We start from the raw sequence: 19,614 nt of genomic DNA on the forward strand, positions 1-19,614 counted from the left end.
CACCAAACATAAAAAAGAGGGTGGACAAAAGTATTGGCACTGTTCGAAAAATCATGTGATGCTTCTCTTATTTGTGTAATTAACAGCACCTGTAACTTACCTGTGGCACCTAACAGGTGTTGGCAATAACTAAATCACACTTGCAGCCAGTTGACATGGATTAAAGTTTACTCAACCTCTGTCCTGTGTCCTTGTGTGTACCACATTGAGCATGGAGAAAAGAAAGAAGACCAAAGAACTGTCTGAGGACTTGAGAAACCAAATTGTGAGGAAGCACGAGCAATCTCAAGGCTACAAGTCCATCTCCAAAGACCTGAATGTTCCTGCGTCTACCGTGCGCAGTGTCATCAATAAGTTTAAAGCCCATGGCACTGTGGCTAACCTCCCTAGATGTGGACGGAAAAGAAAAATTGACAAGAGATTTCAACGCAAGATTGTGCGGATGTTGGATAAAGAACCTCGACTAACATCCAAACAAGTTAAAGCTGCCCTGCAGTCCAAGGGTTTAACAGCGTCAACCCGTACTATCCATCGGCGTCTGAATGAAAAGGGACTGTATGGTAGGAGACCCAGGAAGACCCCACTTCTTACCCCAAGACATAAAAAAAGCCAGGCTGGAGTTTGCCAAAACTTACCTGAAAAAGCCTAAAACGTTTTGGAAGAATGTTCTCTGGTCAGATGAGACAAAAGTAGATCTTTTTGGGCAAAGGCATCAACATAGAGTTTACAGGAGAAAAAAAGAGGCATTCAAACAAAAGAACACGGTCCCTACAGTCAAACATGGCGGATGTTCCCTGATGTTTTGGGGTTGCTTTGCTGCCTCTGGCACTGGACTGCTTGACCGTGTGCATGGCATTATGAAGTCTGAAAACTACCAAAAAATTTTGCAGCATAATGTAGGGCCCAGTGTGAGAAAGCTGGGTCTCCCTCAGAGGTCATGGGTCTTCCAGCAGGACAATGACCCAAAACACACTTCAAAAAGCACTAGAAAATGGTTTGAGAGAAAGCACTGGAGACTTCTAAGGTGGCCAGCAATGAGTCCAGACCTGAATCCCATAGAACACCTGTGGAGAGATCTAAAAATGGCAGTTTGGAGAAGGCACCCTTCAGATATCAGGGACCTGGAGCAGTTTGCCAAAGAAGAATGGTCTAAAATTCCAGCAGAGCATTGTAAGAAATGCATTGATGGTTACCGGAAGCGGTCGGTCGCAGTTTTTTTGGCTAAAGGTTGTGCAACCAAGTATTAGGCTGAGGGTGCCAATACTTTTGTCTGGCCCATTTTTGGAGTTTTGTGTGAAATGATCAATGTTTTGCTTTTTGCTTCATTCTCTTTTGTGTTTTTTCATTTAAGACAAATTAAATGAAGATAATAATACCAAAGAATTTGTGTTTGCAATCATTTTCAGGAAGAAACTGAGTATTATCTGACAGAATTGCAGGAGTGTCAATACTTTTGGCCACAACTGTATATAAAGGATCTTTAGATCTTGCAGGCTGAGAAGCAGAGTTCATATTCTCTACAAGAATATGAACACAGTTTCTAGAACCCAAATCGTTTGTACTTTATTACCTGAATCATTGTTTAATCTTTGTTTGCTGATGTTATCAAGGATATCTTTGCAAATGTATGTGTATGGCTAGAAATTAAAGGCAATATTATACTGAAATAACTAATCTAATTTAATTCGTAGAGCATGTATTTGCTTTTCATATCCGTTTATTACTCAAAGAGAAGACACAGCTTTTGTTACTCTGTTTTTATATAAGCTCTCTACATCTGTGTCCAGATTACCTCATACAAACAAGCAGGAGATTTCCCACAGAAACGTAATTTGTGGAGATGATAGAATCTTTGGAATTCAAATGTGATAAGTTAGTTGAACCTTTCCAAAAATTCTATTTGAGGCGACTAAATTTATCACTAATCTCAGGTGCTCTAATAGCCTATAAAAAGTGTGTAAAACACTCTGAGGTCTCTTAGGATTGTATCCAACTCATTTCAACCACTTTAATGCAAACCAAGCATTAGTAATTTCAAAGTGACTTCACCATATAAATGGATTGTAACTCTGTAGTTACCATCAGCCCATTAAATAACATAGTGCATTGACAAACTTCTAATTTTTTTAAATAAAAATTGTTACAAAATTAAACTTCATTTGTGATCAGGCAGACGATTTTGTGCACAACCCTGACTCAAACTGATTGTGTCACTGTCAGAGGTAATATCTTTCTTTTGTGACTAAGATGAGAGATGTTCCATATATTTCATCGTGCCCTTTTCTTCTTCCCCACTAATATGTTTGCCGATGTTTGCTTAAGGCAAAGGAGGCTAATTGTGGCTTGCATTTGGTAGTACTACATCTGAATGGCTTCTTCCAGTGAATGTTGTGATGCTTCTGCTGCTAGCACATTCTTAGCCTTAGTATGTTTTTTGTTTCTTTTATTCCAAACCATCCCTTGTCATTGCGACTTCCATTTTTTATTTTGCCATACATTTTGTACAGTACTATAATTTTCATTTCACAGTATTTTCAACCACAATTGTTTAAGCCTTGCTAAAAAGGAGGTAATAAGATATGTAAGGTAGGGGACCCTTACTAAAAGCAAAATATGGCATGTGTGTGTTTGTCAAATTGGACCATTAAAGTTTGAGTGGAAAAACAGATATGGACAAATAAAGGTAATTTTTTAATTTCATTTTTTTAGCAAAATTCAGCCTCTTTCTCAAGAATTCCATCTTAAATTAAAGGCAGGTAGACATTCAAAAAAACAGCACCTGACTGTGTTAGTGTGTCATGTACAGACGCAAAATATGATTTGCAATGTAGATGTGCAGAAATAAATTGTTTACAACAGGCACACTTTGTGAGGCAGACCATCTTAGTGAAATTTTAATAAATTCTCTTTTGAATAAAAAAAAACTATTATTTCCCCTTCAGAAAAACGATTGTACAATAAAAACAAAAACTCAGTACAATTGCTTGTGACAAGCAGGGACACTGTGACAATGATTTCAGATTGTGCGTAAAAGCTATTGTGCTGTCTTGCTTTCGCTTTTTACTTAATTAAGAATAAAGATAAAAATTTGAATTTGAACTTCAAATGTAGAAGGAAAGATGCCAGCAACACTATATAACTGATCAATCACAGTGAAACTGGCACTGCCGCTGGTACCCCTCCTATTTTTCTCTCCCCCTATCAATTGAATTTATGTATTATCCTCAGACTACTACTCTCTTCTTCAGTGCTTCAGTTATACAACACATTACTGTCATGAGTATTTGTCCAATTTTTTAGGGCTTTATTTTCCTGTATTTATTACTGAGCTATAAGTTCAATATCCTCAAATCAGCCAAAAATGACTGCTGCATTTCCTGTGTTGAATTTTACTCAGGCCATAATAGTCCCTAGTAATTATTTTCACCATACCATGCATGTCATGTGATAAAATCGAGAAATTATGGGGAAACCCATATTGCACCTGAGGTCATCTCATATTTTTGCAATTGCTGAAATTTCTTCACTGTATAAAGGAAGCTGGCATTTTATGGTTAAATTTGCCCTAATCAAATTGGCAATTGTTTGCATTTGCCGGAACTGCAAATTTCATAAAATTATTCTTGACTTGAATTCACATGTAATTTATTCAATCATCTCGATTCTTTTGTTCTAATCTGTTGTTGGATATGATATATTATGATATAATAAATAAAACAGTCAAAATCTAGAAAACAAGAGCAGTACGTGTGAGTCTGAAAGACTATGTTATATAAATGAAATGATACCTACTTTAAAGCCAGACAGAAATAAGGAATCTAAAGGGATGGTATTAATCCTCAGAATATTGTCTTATTTGTTTAGCCATTATCATTACATTTGCTTAGAAGATATTTTCAGCAACATGATATTAGTGAGAAATTAATACATTCTTGTTGTAATGAGTGTTTGTCTGTTTTTTTCTCCGGACTTGAACTGTAAACAAATAAACCTTTTGATCATGTCACAATATCTTTATTCAAGAATTTCATTGAATAAAATATTGTTTGTGAACCCCTTTACCTTTCCCCTTTTTTCCTGTTTTTTCTATCTCTTGCTTTCTCCATATGATGGATAATCACAGCCAAAAAGGTCAAATTGAAGGGCAAGTACTTCCTTTATGCTTACTTTGCTTGTCTTTACTATCCATATAGACCTTTAGCCAAATATTTCATGTTTCCCTTGTTTATGACTGTCATTTCTTTCTGCTTGGCTATTAGATCTTCAGTTAGCTAAAGTGGCATGTAATATCATATCTATATGGTAGATATTCATGAATATATGCGGTAGAATCATTAGCTGTTGATGATGTTGTTAAACAGAATTTTAAGTTAGTGTGACAGATACAATCAGTATGGCTGCATATATTACTTTAGACTGGTAAACAACGTTCCTGTTGGTAAGTTCAGAATGAAGTGTTGAGGATTATCATGATGCAATTTCACCATTTGTCCCCTCATCTTTTTGTTTCGACTAGTGCCACAGAGGTTGTAATTTTCTTAGCAACTCAATCTATAATATTGACAATATATATGTGTACATACACTCCCTGACAGAAGTTATGTCGCTTATTGGTCTTGCCAAAATCTGACCATTCTGTGTCCATTAAATGATCTATATTTCTGCATTGATGGCAATTTATTTTCTTAACCTAAACCACATTTCGTAGGGTTTCAGCTTTCAAAAGAATAATTTATACAACCAATGGATGAATTTAACGTCAGGTTATAAGCTTTTATTTACATAACATGGATAAGCGACATAACTTCTGTCAGGGAGTGTACAGTGTATACTGTATATACACAGTATATATATATATTGACCAAGTGACTGATAAATTGCTTAAGGCGAGATATGTTTCACTACGCTTAATGGCGTAAGTGATATAAAACCCAGATATTTTCCTCCAGCACACGAAGTGCGGTGAAGAGTTAAGCTAATTTGTATAATGGGCTGAGCTTTATGTGAACATCCATAGAGTGGGTGGGAGGATATCCACTTTATCTCCACCCCAAGGTGTGGTATGGGGCTTGAGTAAATGGCCTTCAAAGGCAGCAGTTTTCAGTGTCTGGAGAGGAACACTCCAGGGAAGGGTTTGTGCTTGTGTTAAAGGACCTGAACTGTGGATATTGCTAACCCTGTGCGGGCATCAATAGCAATTACAGCAGCAGATTGCACAACAAGAGACCAGTAAACTACTCATACAGCAGATGCAACATCAGCACCAGCAGTAGACCCCGGATGATAATGTGAAATCATTTTTTACTGTGTTTGAGTGGGTAGCAGAGCTTGAGAAGCTACTGCAAGATCAGTGGGTGGAGGTGTTGGTCCCCTATCTATCTGCTGAGCTCCAAAAGACTTATTATGATTTGGCATTACAGGATGCTCAGGAGTATGCCAAATTTAAAACTGAAATTTTGGCACATGCAGGAGTGACTATGTTGGTCAGAGTACAAAGGGTTCACCCCTGTGCATAATATGGGGACAAACTGCCTAGATCCCAAATGTTTGATTTACTACATCTTGTGCAAAAATGGTAGCAGCCAGAATCCTCCACTCTAGCCAAGATGGTCGAGCAGGTTGTCAGGGACAGATTCGTTCATTCCCTTCCTATTCCATTGCAGACCTGAGACAATTAAGCCCTGGAGACCGGGTGTTGGTGTTGATCCCCATGGTTGAAAGTAAATTCCTGGCCAAGTGGCAAGGGTCATATGAGGTGGTCAAAAAGTTGAATGATGTCATCTTCAAGGTCCACCAATCAGGGAGAAGAAAACCATACCAGTTATACCACATTGACCTGCTAGATCTCCCTGGGCAAACCAGTTTTGTATGGATGTTGGTAGGAAGTATATAAATCTTTTCACTACTACTATTTCCACAATTTTTGCTGGAGAACAGGTCTGCTGCTGCCATTTCAGGAGCAGTTGTAGCAGGTCAAATATCTGGCATTGGGGAGGTTTGTCCCTTTAGTAGCAACAGAGAAATTCACCCAAATGTGCCATAATCTCTGCTTCAGCTTGTTGTACTCTTTGGCATCCTGTAGGGCAAAGTCATATTACACTTTCTGTGGTACCCCAGTAATGTACATAGCTAGAACCTCTACCCATTGCTCTGGGGACATTTCCTGTTGTGAGTTCATTTTCCCCTTCGTCACTGAGGTCTGGTGAACTCCCTATTCTGGTAAAGGAAGGTAATGAGCCTGATTATCAGGCACCTGAGCCTAATGAGGAGGACTGGCTGAGTGGAGTCACTGACTGGATATAAGGCTGCCAACGCCCTTCTGCCCTGCGGGTGATTTCTCTGTGGACTTCTAGGACACCAGTCTGATTCCTGCTTCCCTAAAGCTAAGTTTTCTGCTTTGCCTGTTTGCATTTATGTTTTGTGTTTGTTTTCCTTGCTTTTCTGGATTCTGCCATTCCCTGCTTGGATGAGCTGAATCTCCTTTTGCCAGATGCTCTGTCTTCAGAATATTCCTGAGTACTGACATAGCTTTTTTGAAGCCTAGCGTCTTCAGGGCCTTTTCCACTGTCAGTCTGTTGGCTCTTATTTTCATAGGGTTTTTCACGGATTGCAGACAGCAGCCTTCTTGTCCTTTCCTATCTAGGTAGTTTGGGCCCCGTCTTTGCTCAGTCTATCTTTCTGTCTGTGTTAGTGTTTTCATCTTGCTTCACCATCATTATATGTTGGGGGCTGCCTATTGCTTTGGGGTCTGCTCTGGGGCAGTTTAGATTTCCCCTTTCTTTCTTTAGGCCTATTTAATTCTCCGGCTGTGATCGAGGGGTCTGGGGCATCGTAGGAACCCCCCACGGCTACTGTTAGTTGTTGTGATAGGATCAGGGGTCTGCAATCCGATAGCTGCCAACCTCTCTGGTTTTCTGGACTTAGCTAGCATTTTTGTTTTTGCCTCCTACGGTAACTCAATCATAACAATTTCCTCTCTGCATGCCACCTTTTAAAAGACATTCAGGAAAGTCAAGACATCATTCTTCAGAGTCACGGCTACCCATACCGTTTACCTCACCCAGATACCTTCACTTTGACTGGCAGGTGGTGCCATCTCCCTGACCTAGACAGTTTCTGTCAAGATTAAAATCTGCTGCTGATGCTGCATCGGAATCTGCTGCTTATGCTGCTGCTGAAACTGCTGGATCAGGAGTTTGTCAGTTTCCTGTTGAGTCAGCTGCTGCTGCTGGGGCTGTTATAGTTGCTGCTACTTCTGCTTCCTTGACTAATTGATTAACAAGCTCCTCGATGCTTTCAAATTGTGTTTGCAATGCTTTAGCTGAATTTTCCCAGAACATTCAATCTTTACACTGCAATCGCCTGTGCCCTCTTGAACTTCGTGCCTGCATTCTCCACCAAATGTAGTTTATTCACTCTCAGGTAGGCAGCAGGTAGCGTTCACACAGGCACTGGATTCTTGTATCAAAACAATGTGAAAACAAAGCCATAAATATAAATCCTTTTCATTTTCCATGCTCTAACTAAAAAGCGCTGACTCTGGCTACCCATATACGACTTAATTAGTCAAAATCACATCAAAGAGAACAGCTATAATCCATAGCAGTCAGTGATGCTTGCAATTTGGTGCACACAGCTTGTGCAGGTGTAGGAGTGGTGCAGGCTGAAGGTTTATTCCCTAGCACGCTAAAGCAGCTAATGTATTTGATTTTCATGTATATTGCTAAAGGATAACACTCACTAGGGCTGCAGTTAGCTTAGACCGGCTTAACTGTAATGGCTGACCCAATTTGGGAGGGAAAGCAGAGTTAGTGCCAAAGACAGGAAGCAAGAGACAAGGTCAGTGAGTGCTGAGCAGTGATAAGTGACAGGCTCAGGATGGGGCTGCTAGGAACACCATGAGCCCAGAACCTTTGGGCAGTAGGTTGCCAGAGAACCCCTCCTTATGAATCCCCTTTGCAGGCCTGGCAAAATCAACATAGATGTCAAGGCCTGGGGGCACGCTCCCTTTGCGAAGCTGCAGGAGAAACTGGACTCAAACCTTTGGAGGCTGAGTAAGATGGAAGCCAGATATACTGCTAGAAAAGGAGAAGATCCCCTAGAACTAGAAGTAATAGCAAAATGGATGTTCTACCTATACCAAGAACCAGGACTGAAGTTGTATCTGGTACCTGTGGGAAAGATGGCAACCCATTGGACCTTATCCTTTATACTTGCGTGTAAATACCGTAAATACTGCCATTCACCAATTAGAAGTTTGGTCATTTTTATGAACCTCATGTCTCCTGGATTGATTTCTGCCCTGATTTCAGAAGAGAAATTCCTGGAGTCAGAAGAGGCCTGCAGCACTGATGTAAATGTGATGCACCTCACACACAGCAGCACACCGGGACTGGGACACGAGTTGTCTGTAGGATGTCAAAATGAGTGGGAACAGAATCTCACCCACGACTACCTCGCTTGGGCATCATACACAGATGCTTCTCATAGAGAGAGATTCTGGCTTGCCTCTTTTTTCAGCTCAAATACAAGTCAACTTTTGTCAGCTTCCCCCAGTTGGTTGACTAAGGTGAATAGCTAGCCTGTTGATATGTACAGCCAGCCAGGTGCAAATAATCTGAGCGTGTATATCTAGGATTTACTCCTAACCTACCTACATGTCTATATTATAGATTAATTTACTAAGAAAATTTGAAAAAATATAACGCATGATCCTATTGTTCAATGCAACAAGAGCTTCTGAATGCATCAGATTGAGACTAGGTTTAATGATGTTGCTCAGACATATTTAAAGAAGACCTGTCTGTTCTCCTGAAATGTCTGTTTTAGTAAGTACTTGTATTTATTGTGAAATAACAGTTCTTGAGAAGCCTATCCTTGAATTTTTTTCTGTGAAAACGTTTCTCATTTTTAAAATTTATGAATACATTGAAAACTGGGTGGCAACAGTTGGTAGTATGTGACTACCCATTTTAAATTTATCCAATCAGTGAAAGACTGTGCTGTGACATACAACTTTGACAATGAAAATTGTAACACCCAGTTGTAAATGTATTAAAGTGGTTTCCCACGAACAAAGTACATTTTAATTAATGGAACTTTAAATAATAAGTTCCATAATTGGGTGTATTAAAAGAAATGTTCCTGTGCTGAGATAATCTTATAAATTCTCCACAGCGATATGCTGTGTAATGGCTGTTTCTGAACGTGCAGAAACATTGTCTGATCATACCACATCTCCTAGGCAGAGGAGAAAGCAAAGATTATGTAGATATTATAGCTTGGGATCACAAAAGATTCTTTTTGGGAGGCAAAACTTTTCACTGCTTGTTTTTAAGCAATATTTTATCTCAAAGAAAGAATCAACTGTTATCCTGTGCTGTAGTATCTGTATACTCTTTTGCATCATTGCATGCCAGGAGCTGTAGTGTGATCAGACCAAGCAGGGGCACATTTATAAAATGATGTTAACACAGGAAGATTTTTTTTTAATCACATCCAGTTGTGGAACTTATTATTATTCAAAGATCTATTGACTAAAATGTTGATTACAATTAACTTTGTTCATGGGAAAACCCCTTTAAATGATATTAAAGGAAACCTATCAGCACACTTTTACTAATGAAACGAGTGGTATGGCTGTATTGGCAATATTGGAATGGATGTATAGTGGTATATCTGTATAGACTAGTATGACAATAAAACTCATACCTATTTTGAGGAAGTACACATCCAGTGCTGAGAAATCAAGCTTTTAGACTACATGCAAATTAGTTTGTAAATGCATTAGGGGTGTGTTTCAGAATATTTATCAGAACAGACATGTTATACATGATTAGTACTGACAGGTCCTCTTTAAAATTTCAGCCAAAAATATGTACAAATATACATTAAAATTTCGTCCTGTTTTTTTCCACATTACCTGAAAATGCCTCCCAAGGTTGCACAAATGTTTCATTGTTGGCTTAACATTCCACCATTGATGTATTTTTATTTATTCATAGGCTTCAGGAGGACTAGATGCAAGAAATAATGTGCTCTGTATTAATTTAAACTTCCTATTTTCTTTCAGACTCTGAAACTCTGAAGCCTGAGTATTTTGAAGATGTTGGCTCCACTTACTTAGCTCCAAGGTCGATCAATTTTTGCATTTTAAAGCTTAACATATCTTACATTGTTTTTCAACATATCGAATATGTGATAAAGTAAAGTTCATACTGTAGATTTCCTGTTTTATATTATCAAACTTTATAACCTATATTAACTACTATATTCTTTATTTTGAATTGTCCATTTTCTTTTTAGAATTATGAGATATGCACTTTGTTTTTGAGTTAACATTTTGGTAACACAATAAGAACACGTAGACTATGTTTTGACTCTCTGAAATTAATCTACTTATTTAATTATTACAGAGAATATTGCACTGACCTAGAGATATCCAACAATAACACAGAATTCCTGCTGAATTTTAACCAGTATATAGACACCAAAACACCAAGTAGTCCATCATGTAAGTAGATTTTTTTTTTAAGTAATTTAAATACTAATTAATTTCTGCAGGTTGTGTTGTAGGTTCATAATGTGTCAGAGTCAAATATATATTTAGCCCCTAATTCATAATTTGCATTTTTAAGTCCCTTTCCTTTTTTGGTTTGTAATAATAGTTGCTGATTTTAGTGCCAATTTTTTCAAAGTGGCGCACGCAATTATTAAATTTAGCACAAAGTCAAAAATGTTTTTTTTCTGTCTTGAAGTTTTCTTCTGACTTTTCAGTGCTTAAAGTTGCATATTTTGTGTAATGGCTCAAAAATACTCCAAAATACTTGCATACTTGCGTTTTAATTCAAAAGCTCATAATAATGGCTCAACTTTAAAGTTAAGCTGTTCTTTATGTTGTAAAACAATACAATTGTTTTGAAGTAGCTTTAGCATTTCAGTATCACTTTTTACATAACAGACATGTTTAGTACCTTCTTGGCTGTGCCAAAAAGGTAATAGCAATTCTTTTGGACTTCCAAACTAAAATATTTTGGGTCATAAATCATAATCAATTTTCTAACACAATTTGGTAGCGTCTAATTTAGGCAAGGTGCCCATTGCATTTTTGTACTTATCTTACTGTTTATGTCGGAATCTTTTGCAGATGTTTACTGTAAAATTGCCATAGGACACTATTCACGAGACAGAGACCAAACGTATGTTCTTCCAGCCTCTGTCCAGCAGATATAAACTTGCATAAGACTTGTTTAGCTGTGTAAGAAAGTGCATCAGACCATGCTTTCCTACATAGAAGGCTACTGCAAAGAAATATGATAGTCTTATCTAGCGAGGTGGAATCATAAAGCCACAGGTGAGAGTGGATTCATTGACAATATGGGCACAGCAGGCATGAAGGCATGTAAAACTGTGAGCATTTAGACAACAGGCTATGCTAGACTACAAAAAAACAAGTGAGGCAGGACATTCCAGAAGTCACAGAACTCCAAGGGCAGATGAAGAGGAATACAGCAGGTCTGTAGCAGAAGATAGCTGAAGGTGTCAGGATCCCCAAACAAGTTGCAACAAATTGTTAACAGATTCAAATAACAGTTCATAATATTACAGCAAATAATAGGTTAACTAGCAGTCCTGAGGGTTTGTAGAGGATGAATGCTGCATAGTATGAACAGTCTCTAAGTGTAAGTTTGAGATATATTTACAGCAATTGATGTCTTTCAGGATGTTCCACCCACAAAAGAGTCAGCCATATCAGAAAGAGTATGCATTGCATGACATCTCTTGAGCAAGATTAGAGAATTGCTGTCTTTTTTGGGGACCAAGTATCTCTCTTCTGGACAATATCTCTTCTTGTTTGTAAAGTAGGAGAGAATTCCATGAAACTTGTTACAGTCCAGAATTTGATTGGTCTCACACTCTGTGATTGGTTCAGGGAAAGCAGCAGGAACTGTTTCAGCTGTATGAGAGAATTTGTTGAGGACGATTTTTAACATGCTAGTAGGTAGTTTGGATGGAAAGCGAAACTAGATTAAGCATCTGAACAACTCATAAAGGGCCAACAAAACTTAGGAATCAACATTTTCTAATGTGTCTTCAAGCATGGTTTTGATGGAAAGCCATCCTTTATCTACTGGAGTAATGTTGGAAACAAGTCAACAGTGTCTATCATCACTCTACTTTGTTTTAGCTGAAGCCAAATTGGACCTCATTTCAGAAGTTAAACAGTTGTGTGAAAAAATGTTTGCCCCCTTCCTGTTATCCTATTCTTTTGCATGTTTGTCACACTTAAAAGTTTCAGGTCACCAAATAAATTTAAATATTAGACAAAGGTAACACAAGTAAGCACAAAAAGCAGTTTTTAAATGAAGGTCTTTATTATTAAGAGAAAAAGAAATTCAACCTGCAGGGACCTGTGTGAAAAAGTGCCCCCTAAACATAATAACTGGTTGGGCCACACTTAGCAGCAACAACAGCAAGTGTTTGTGATAACTGGTAATGAGTCTGTTGCAATGCTCTGGAAGAATTTTGACCCACTCATCTTTGCAGAATTATTGTAATTCAGCCACATTGGAGAGTTTTCTAGCATGAAGGTCATGCCACAACATCTCAATCGAATTAAAATCAGAACTTTGAAAAGGCCACTCCAAAGTCTTAGTTTTTTTAAGCAATTCAGACATGGATTTGCTGGTGTGTTTTGAATCATTGTCCTGCTACATAACCCAAGTTTTCTTTAGCTTGAGGTCGCAAACAGTTGACCAGACATTCTTCTTCAGGATTTTTTGGTAGACAGCAGAATTCATGGTTACATTTACCACAGCAAGCCTTCCAGATCCTGAAGCAACAAAACAGCCCCAGACCATCACACTACCACCACCATATTTTACTGTTGGTATGAAGTTCCTTTTCTGAAATGCTGTGTTACTTCTATACCAGATGCAATGGGACATACATCTTTCAAAAAGTTCAATTTTTGTCTTGTCAGTCCACAGAATATTCTCCCAAAAGTCTTGGGGATCTCCAAGATTTTTTTCTGACCGGAGGTAAACTTTTCACCTCTGATCACATGCTGTCATTTGACAGAGTGGAAACCGCAGCTCTCTGACCAGCATGAGGTATCGAGGTCTGTGACAGCATTTACAGCTTTCAATTGAACGTCACATTAAGATGAAGTGGGTGAGGGATCAGTGTAGGGCCCTTTGCTGGGAGCCCTAATACCACATGCAACACCTCTACCTGCTTTCATGCTGAGCCACACTCAGGTGGCACAAATATCGGTTTCCTAGACTGCAATTCTCAGAAAAATTTAAAGATAGTAACATGGATAGTTGAGTCCAAGGAAGTGGAGGCCTGACAGTCTCGGAGGCCTACTGCTACAGGCAACACGGATGAAGGAGACCCAACCAGGAGTGTTCATGTTTCCAAAAATTATTAGCAGACACCACCAAAGTGGCATCAATTTCACCACAGTAGAAAAAGTACAATAGGGACCGACAGGTCTTTCACTACACCCAATACAGCAGATGGACACCCAACCAGGAGTGTTCACATATTCAAAAATTATTGGCAGACCCCACCAAAGTGGCATTAATTTCACCACAGTAGAAATAGTATAATAGGGACAAAAAGTTCTTCTACTACACCCAGTGCAGCAGATGGACATCCAACAAGGAGTGTTCACATTCAAAGAAATGAAGGCCTTACACCACAGAACTGGCATTAATTTTACCATAGTAGAAATTGTATAATAGGGACCAACAGTTCTTCCACTACACCCAATGCAGCAGATGGACACCTAACAAGGAGTGTTCACATTTCCAAAAATTATTGGCAGACACCATCAAAGTGGCATCAATTTCACCACAGTAGAAATAATATAATAGGGACTGACAGGTCTTTCACTACACCCAATCCAGCAGATGGACACTCAATTAGTATTGGTTGTAGTGTATGTCATTAATAACAGAATAATTTTTTGTTGCCTATGGATCAGGCCTCTATAATACACTTGATGCTACAAGCTATTTTAAAGTTAGGTCCCTTACTGTATGTTGTTAATAACAGAATAATTTTTGGTGGCCTAAGGATCAGGCCTCTATAACACACACTAGATGGTATAAACTATTTTAAAGTCAGGTCCCTTACTGTATGATGTTAATAACAGAAGACTTTTTTGTGGCCTATGGATGAGGCCTCTATAAGACAATAGATGGTACAAGCTATTTTAAAGTCAGGTCCATTACTATATGTCGTTAATAACAGAATAATTTTTTGAGTACTATGGATCAGGCCTTTATAACACACTAGATGGTACAAACTATTTTAAAGTCAGGTCCCTTACTGTATGAACTTAATAACAGAAGAATTTTTTGTAGCCTGTAGATCAGGCCTCTATACTTTTTGCATATGAAAAATTATAATTTTTTTTAATGTGCCGTAGGTCTGCAGAGAGGTTCATATCACGGCTACAAAATGACAATGTGGGATACAGCAAGCTATTTCACATTTAGCAACAGAAAAAAATTATAACTTTTTTAACCCCTTTCTGCCACATGACGTACTATCCTGTCCATGTGCCCTGGGACTTAATTCTCAAGGACGGGATAGTACATCATCATCGATCAGTGGCGCTCATGGGGGGAAGCATGGCTGATCGTGGCTGAGTGTCAGCTGATTATCACAGCTGACACCCGGCACTAAGTGCCATGAGTGGTCACGGACCGCTCCTTGCACATTAACCCCCGGCACACTGCGATCAGACATGATCGCAGTGTTCTGTAGCATAGGGAAGCATCGTGCAGGGAGGGGGCTCCTTGTGTGCTTCCCGGAGACCCTCAGAATAACGCGATGTGATCGCGTAGTTCTGAGGACCTCCGCCCTGCAGGCCCCCGTATCCAAGATGGCCACAGGTTCCTTCTGGGTCCTGCAGGGAGGTGGCTTCTCAGTGCCTGGTGAGAGCATGCGCTGAGAAGCCTCCTACACTGCCTGTCAGATCGCTGATCTGACACAGTGCTCTGCAAAGTGTCAGATCAGCGATCTGAACTTTGCATAGTAATGGCCCACCCTGGGACAATGTGAAAAAGTAAAAAAAAGTGTAAAAATAATTTTTAAAAATATTCCCCAATAAATTCATTTCTTTATGTAAATAAAAAAAACATTAAAAGTACACATATTGAGTATAGCCACATCCATAATGACCCGACCTATAAAACTGCCCAACTAGTTAACCCCTTTAGTGAACCCCTTAAAAAAAGGCAAAAAAATGCTTTATCATCATACCACCGAACAAAAAATGGAATCATACGCAATCAAAAAGACAGATATAAATAAACATGGTACCGCTGAAAACATCATTTTGTCCTGCAAAAAATGAGCTGCCATAAAGCATCATCAGCAAAAAAATAAAAATGTTATAGCCCACAGAATAAAGCGATGCAAAAATAATTATTTTTTATATAAAATTGTTTTATTGCATAAAAGCGCCAAAACATGAAAAAATATAAATGAGGTGTTGCTGTAATTGTACTGACTCAAAGAATAAAACTGCTTTACCACACACAGAACGGTATAAAGGCCCCCCAAAAAGCAATTCATGAATTGCTGGTTTTTGTTCATTCTGCCTCCCAAAAATCAGAATAAAAAGCGATCAAAAAATGTCATATGCCTGAAAATGGAACCAGTAAAAATGTCAACTCGTCCCTCAAAAAATAAGACCTCACATGACTCTGTGGGCCAAAATATGGAAAAATTATAGCTCTCAAAATGTGGTGATGCAAAAACTATTTTTTACAATAAAAAGCGTCTTTTAGAATGTGACAACTGCCAAATATGAAAACCCGCTATAAAAAGTAATTCATACCCCCTTTATCACCCCCTTATTTAGGGAAAAATGATAAAATAAAAAAATGTACTTATTTCCATTTTCCCACTTGGGCTAGGGTTGGGAATAGGGTTAGGGGTGTGTTAGGGTTATGGTTATGGTTGGGATTAGGGATAGGGGTGTGTTGGGGTTAGGGGTTGAGTTAAAATTGGGGAGTTTCCAATGTTTAGGCACATCAAGGGCTCTCCAAACACCACATGACGTCTGATCTTAATTCCAGCCAATTCTATGTTGAAAAAGTCAAATGGTGCTCCTTCTCTTCTGAGCTCTGCCATGCACCAAAACAAAGGTTTACCCCCACATATGGGGTATCAATATACTCAGGACAGATAGCATAATATATCTTGGGGTCCAATTTCTTCTGTTACCCTTAGGAAAATAAAAAAATTGGGGGCAAAAATATCATTTTTGTGGAAAAAAAAATGTGATTTTTTTATTTTCATGGCTCTGTTATAAACTACTGTGGAGCACTTGGGGGTTCAAAGTTCTCACCACAAATCTAGATAAGTTCCTTGGGGGGTCTAGTTTCCAAAATTGGATCACTTTTGGGAGGTTTCAAATGTTTAGGCACATCAAGGGCTCTCCAAAGGCGACAAGGCATCTGATCTCAATTTCAGCCAATTTTGCAAGGAAAAAGTCAAACGGCGCTCCTTCGCCCTACATATGAGGTATCAGCGTATTCAGGACAAATTGCACAATAACTTTTGGTGTCCAAATTCTCCTGTTACCCTTGGGAAAAAAAAATATTATACCTGAAGTGATTTTTTATGAAAAAAATTTAAATGTTCATTTTTTAAAACATTCCTGTGAAGCACTTGAAGGGTTAGTAAACTTCTTGAATGTGGTTTTGAGCACCTTGAGGGGTGCAGTTTTTAGAATTGTGTCACTTTTTGTGTATTTTCTATCATATAGACCCCTCAAAGTGACTTCAAATGTGATGTGGTCTCTAAAAAAAAAATAATGGTGTTGTAAAAATGAGATATCGCTGGTCAACTATTAACTCTTATAATTTCCTAACTAAAAAAAAGTTGGTTCCAAAATTGTGCTGATGTAAAGTAAACATGTGGGAAATGTTACTTACAGTATTAAGTATTTTGTGTGACATATCTCTGTGATTTAAGGGCATGAAAATTCAAAGATGGAAAATTGCAAAATTTTCCAAATTTTGGCCAAATTTCCATTTTTTTCACAAATAAACGCAAGTCATATCAAAGAAATGTTACCACTATGATTAAGTACAATATCTCATGAGAAAACAATGTTAGAATCACCAGAATCCATGGAAGCATTCCAGAGTTATTACCTCATAAAGGGACAGTGGTCAGAATTGTAAAAATTGGCCTGGTCATTAACATGCAAACCACCCTTGGGGGTAAAGGGATTAATGTGCCTAACGTCTGCAGACAGTTTTATATCACCACTGCTCAAAATGACAAGGTGGGATACAGCGGGCTGTTTAATATTTTTTCACTAGCTACAGTACATGTGAATTGGAATGCTATACTTGTGCATGGAGCACAATAGAAGCAGTGCTTAACACGTGCCCTGCTGGCTTTCTTTGTGGACCTCAGCAATGTCATAAAAAGAAAAAAAATGCTGGAAGGTAAATTTAACAGTAGTTCGCTACACTATCTGACTGATATACAGCTACCTAACTGACTAGCCAAGGCTTTTTCATATTTACCTAGTGAAAAAATATTAATTAAAATGCTATACTTGTGCACGGAGCACAATAGAAGCAGCGCACAACACATGCCCTTCTGGCTTTGTCTGTGGACCTCAGTAATTGCCCCCCCCCAAAAAAAAATTCCAGAAGGTAAATTTTACAGCCACACTGGACACTATCTAGCTACTCTATCTGACTGATATACAACCACCTAACTAGCTAGCTAAAATCTTGCTGTTAACAGTTCCAGCGTCAGGAGCAGCCTCTCTGTGCTGTTACAGTGTCAAAATGGCACTAAAACAAGATGTCCACTATTTATATGGAGAGGGACATGTGATTTCAGCAAACCAATGACACAATCCATTGTGTCAGGACATTGTGGGTGTTTCCTGCACCCTGATTGGCTAGCCATAATGTGCACACATAGTGTTATGAAGAAAATGAATCCTTACAAGAAAGCCATGCCTCTGAGCTCTATAAATCCCCTCCCCTCATCAATCACATGCCAAAGGCTCATGATACACCACCAATATCATTGCTAAAGTACTGACAATGTTTTTGTGGCAACGCAAATATTTTCCCACACTTTTACCGAATGTTACCGATTTTTACCAATTTTATAAAAGTTTGCTTGTATTTCCGATCACGAATCCGAATGTGCCATATTTGTGCCGAATTTATGTTTGGCGATCATTTTCTGAACAAATTCGCTCATCAATAACTGTTAGCGCTAACAATGCCATCATTAGCATCACTTTTCTGGTCATGTACAGTACATGCTGGAGCACACTTTGAATAGTCTTTCGGAAGGGGGTGACTGTTTCACAGAGGAAGAGGAGTAGAGGAAGATGCAGAAGAGAAAAAAATATCTCTAAGTTCCAGACTGTCATCGCCCAGGCTGGTACAATGGGAGGGTGGATCACAGTGATCGAGAGGGGCTCATGGTACCAGACAAACTATTAGTAAAAGGGCAGTAGCTGGGGAATAAATGGAGAAGAATGAGGAGGGTGCGCAACAATCAGGAGATGAAGAGAATAATAATCCACTCTCTGTTGTCCGTGGTTGGCAAGAAGGGACGGCGGAAACAACCTTGACTGTTACCCACCACCAACACACCATGGACTTGGACCTCATGGAAGAATCCAACACACGAACCCCTTCTTGCTATACTATCTTTAACATGATGCCTGTATTCTTAGGGTTAGAAATAGTGCTGACTATTGGGTTGCCACTCTGTTAGATCCACGGTACAAGAGTAAATTTTGCCAGATGCCTCCCCCTGGAAAGGGACGTGTGCCTGCTAGAGTATCAAGACATACTTGTATACCATCTTAAGATTGTTTTTCTCCAAGACAGCAGTGAGGCACACAGTGTGCATCGCAGTTCTAGACTTCCAACCCTGGGGCAGTCAAGGCATCACCGCAAAAACCTTAGCAGCAGCAGTGTAAGTGGCATAAGCAATTACTTTGAGTCATTTCACACATTTTTTAGAGCAACCTGTGCACCAACAGAACAAAGTACAAGTCTGACACATTGTGAACGACTGGAGAAGATGGTACGGGAGTATCTCTAGCTCAATATCAATGCCATCATGGGGAATTTGGACTCTTTTGCGTTTTGATCTTTAAAAATGGAAAAGTGGCCTAAGCCAGCCTGTCACACCTTGGAGGTTTTGTCATACTGGGCAGCCAGCTTTCTCTCAGAACATGTCTTCAGCACTGCTGGTGGTATCCTGACAGATAAGCACACCTGGCAGTCTCCTGAAAGTGAAGACTGCCTAACTTTTATCAAAATGAACAAGTCATGGATCTCCAATGACTTTTGCACCCCAGTCGCAGACTGGGCAGAATAGTCGATGGTGTTGTTTTTAGTGTCATGCATTGATCTCACGTTATTGCAGTGTATGACACCTTTGTTGTGGTTTCCGTGCCTGCTATTGCTACTGTTGCTGATGTTACAAATAATTTTTTGAAATGTGGACACTCCAAGTTGGGTCTCCATCTGGTGGTTTGCCTGTTCTGGAAGGGGTGTCAGAAGCATATTATATTGTTTCTACTCTATGGAAATTGAT

At 38.9% G+C, this 19,614-nt stretch overlaps 1 protein-coding gene across 4 annotated transcripts in view; it reads left to right on the forward strand.

The window, feature by feature from the left end:
• The window catches only part of CACNA2D1 (calcium voltage-gated channel auxiliary subunit alpha2delta 1), a 1,206,813-nt gene that overhangs the window by 1,071,270 nt on the left and 115,929 nt on the right, over positions 1–19,614 (forward strand). For 2 of the 4 annotated variants that reach the window (XM_073551318.1, XM_073551319.1), the window contains exons 23-25: positions 4,124–4,144; positions 10,073–10,133; positions 10,416–10,513. In XM_073551318.1, coding sequence (XP_073407419.1) covers positions 4,124–4,144; positions 10,073–10,133; positions 10,416–10,513 — 180 coding nt within the window. The remainder of the gene's footprint in view (positions 1–4,123; positions 4,145–10,072; positions 10,134–10,415; positions 10,514–19,614) is intronic. The other 2 variants (XM_073551320.1, XM_073551321.1) reach the window with 1 other exon arrangement.

Source organism: Dendrobates tinctorius, unplaced genomic scaffold (assembly GCF_039654945.1).
Source record: "Dendrobates tinctorius isolate UK_male_01 unplaced genomic scaffold, ASM3965494v1 ptg000174l, whole genome shotgun sequence".
NCBI lineage: Eukaryota > Metazoa > Chordata > Amphibia > Anura > Dendrobatidae > Dendrobates > Dendrobates tinctorius.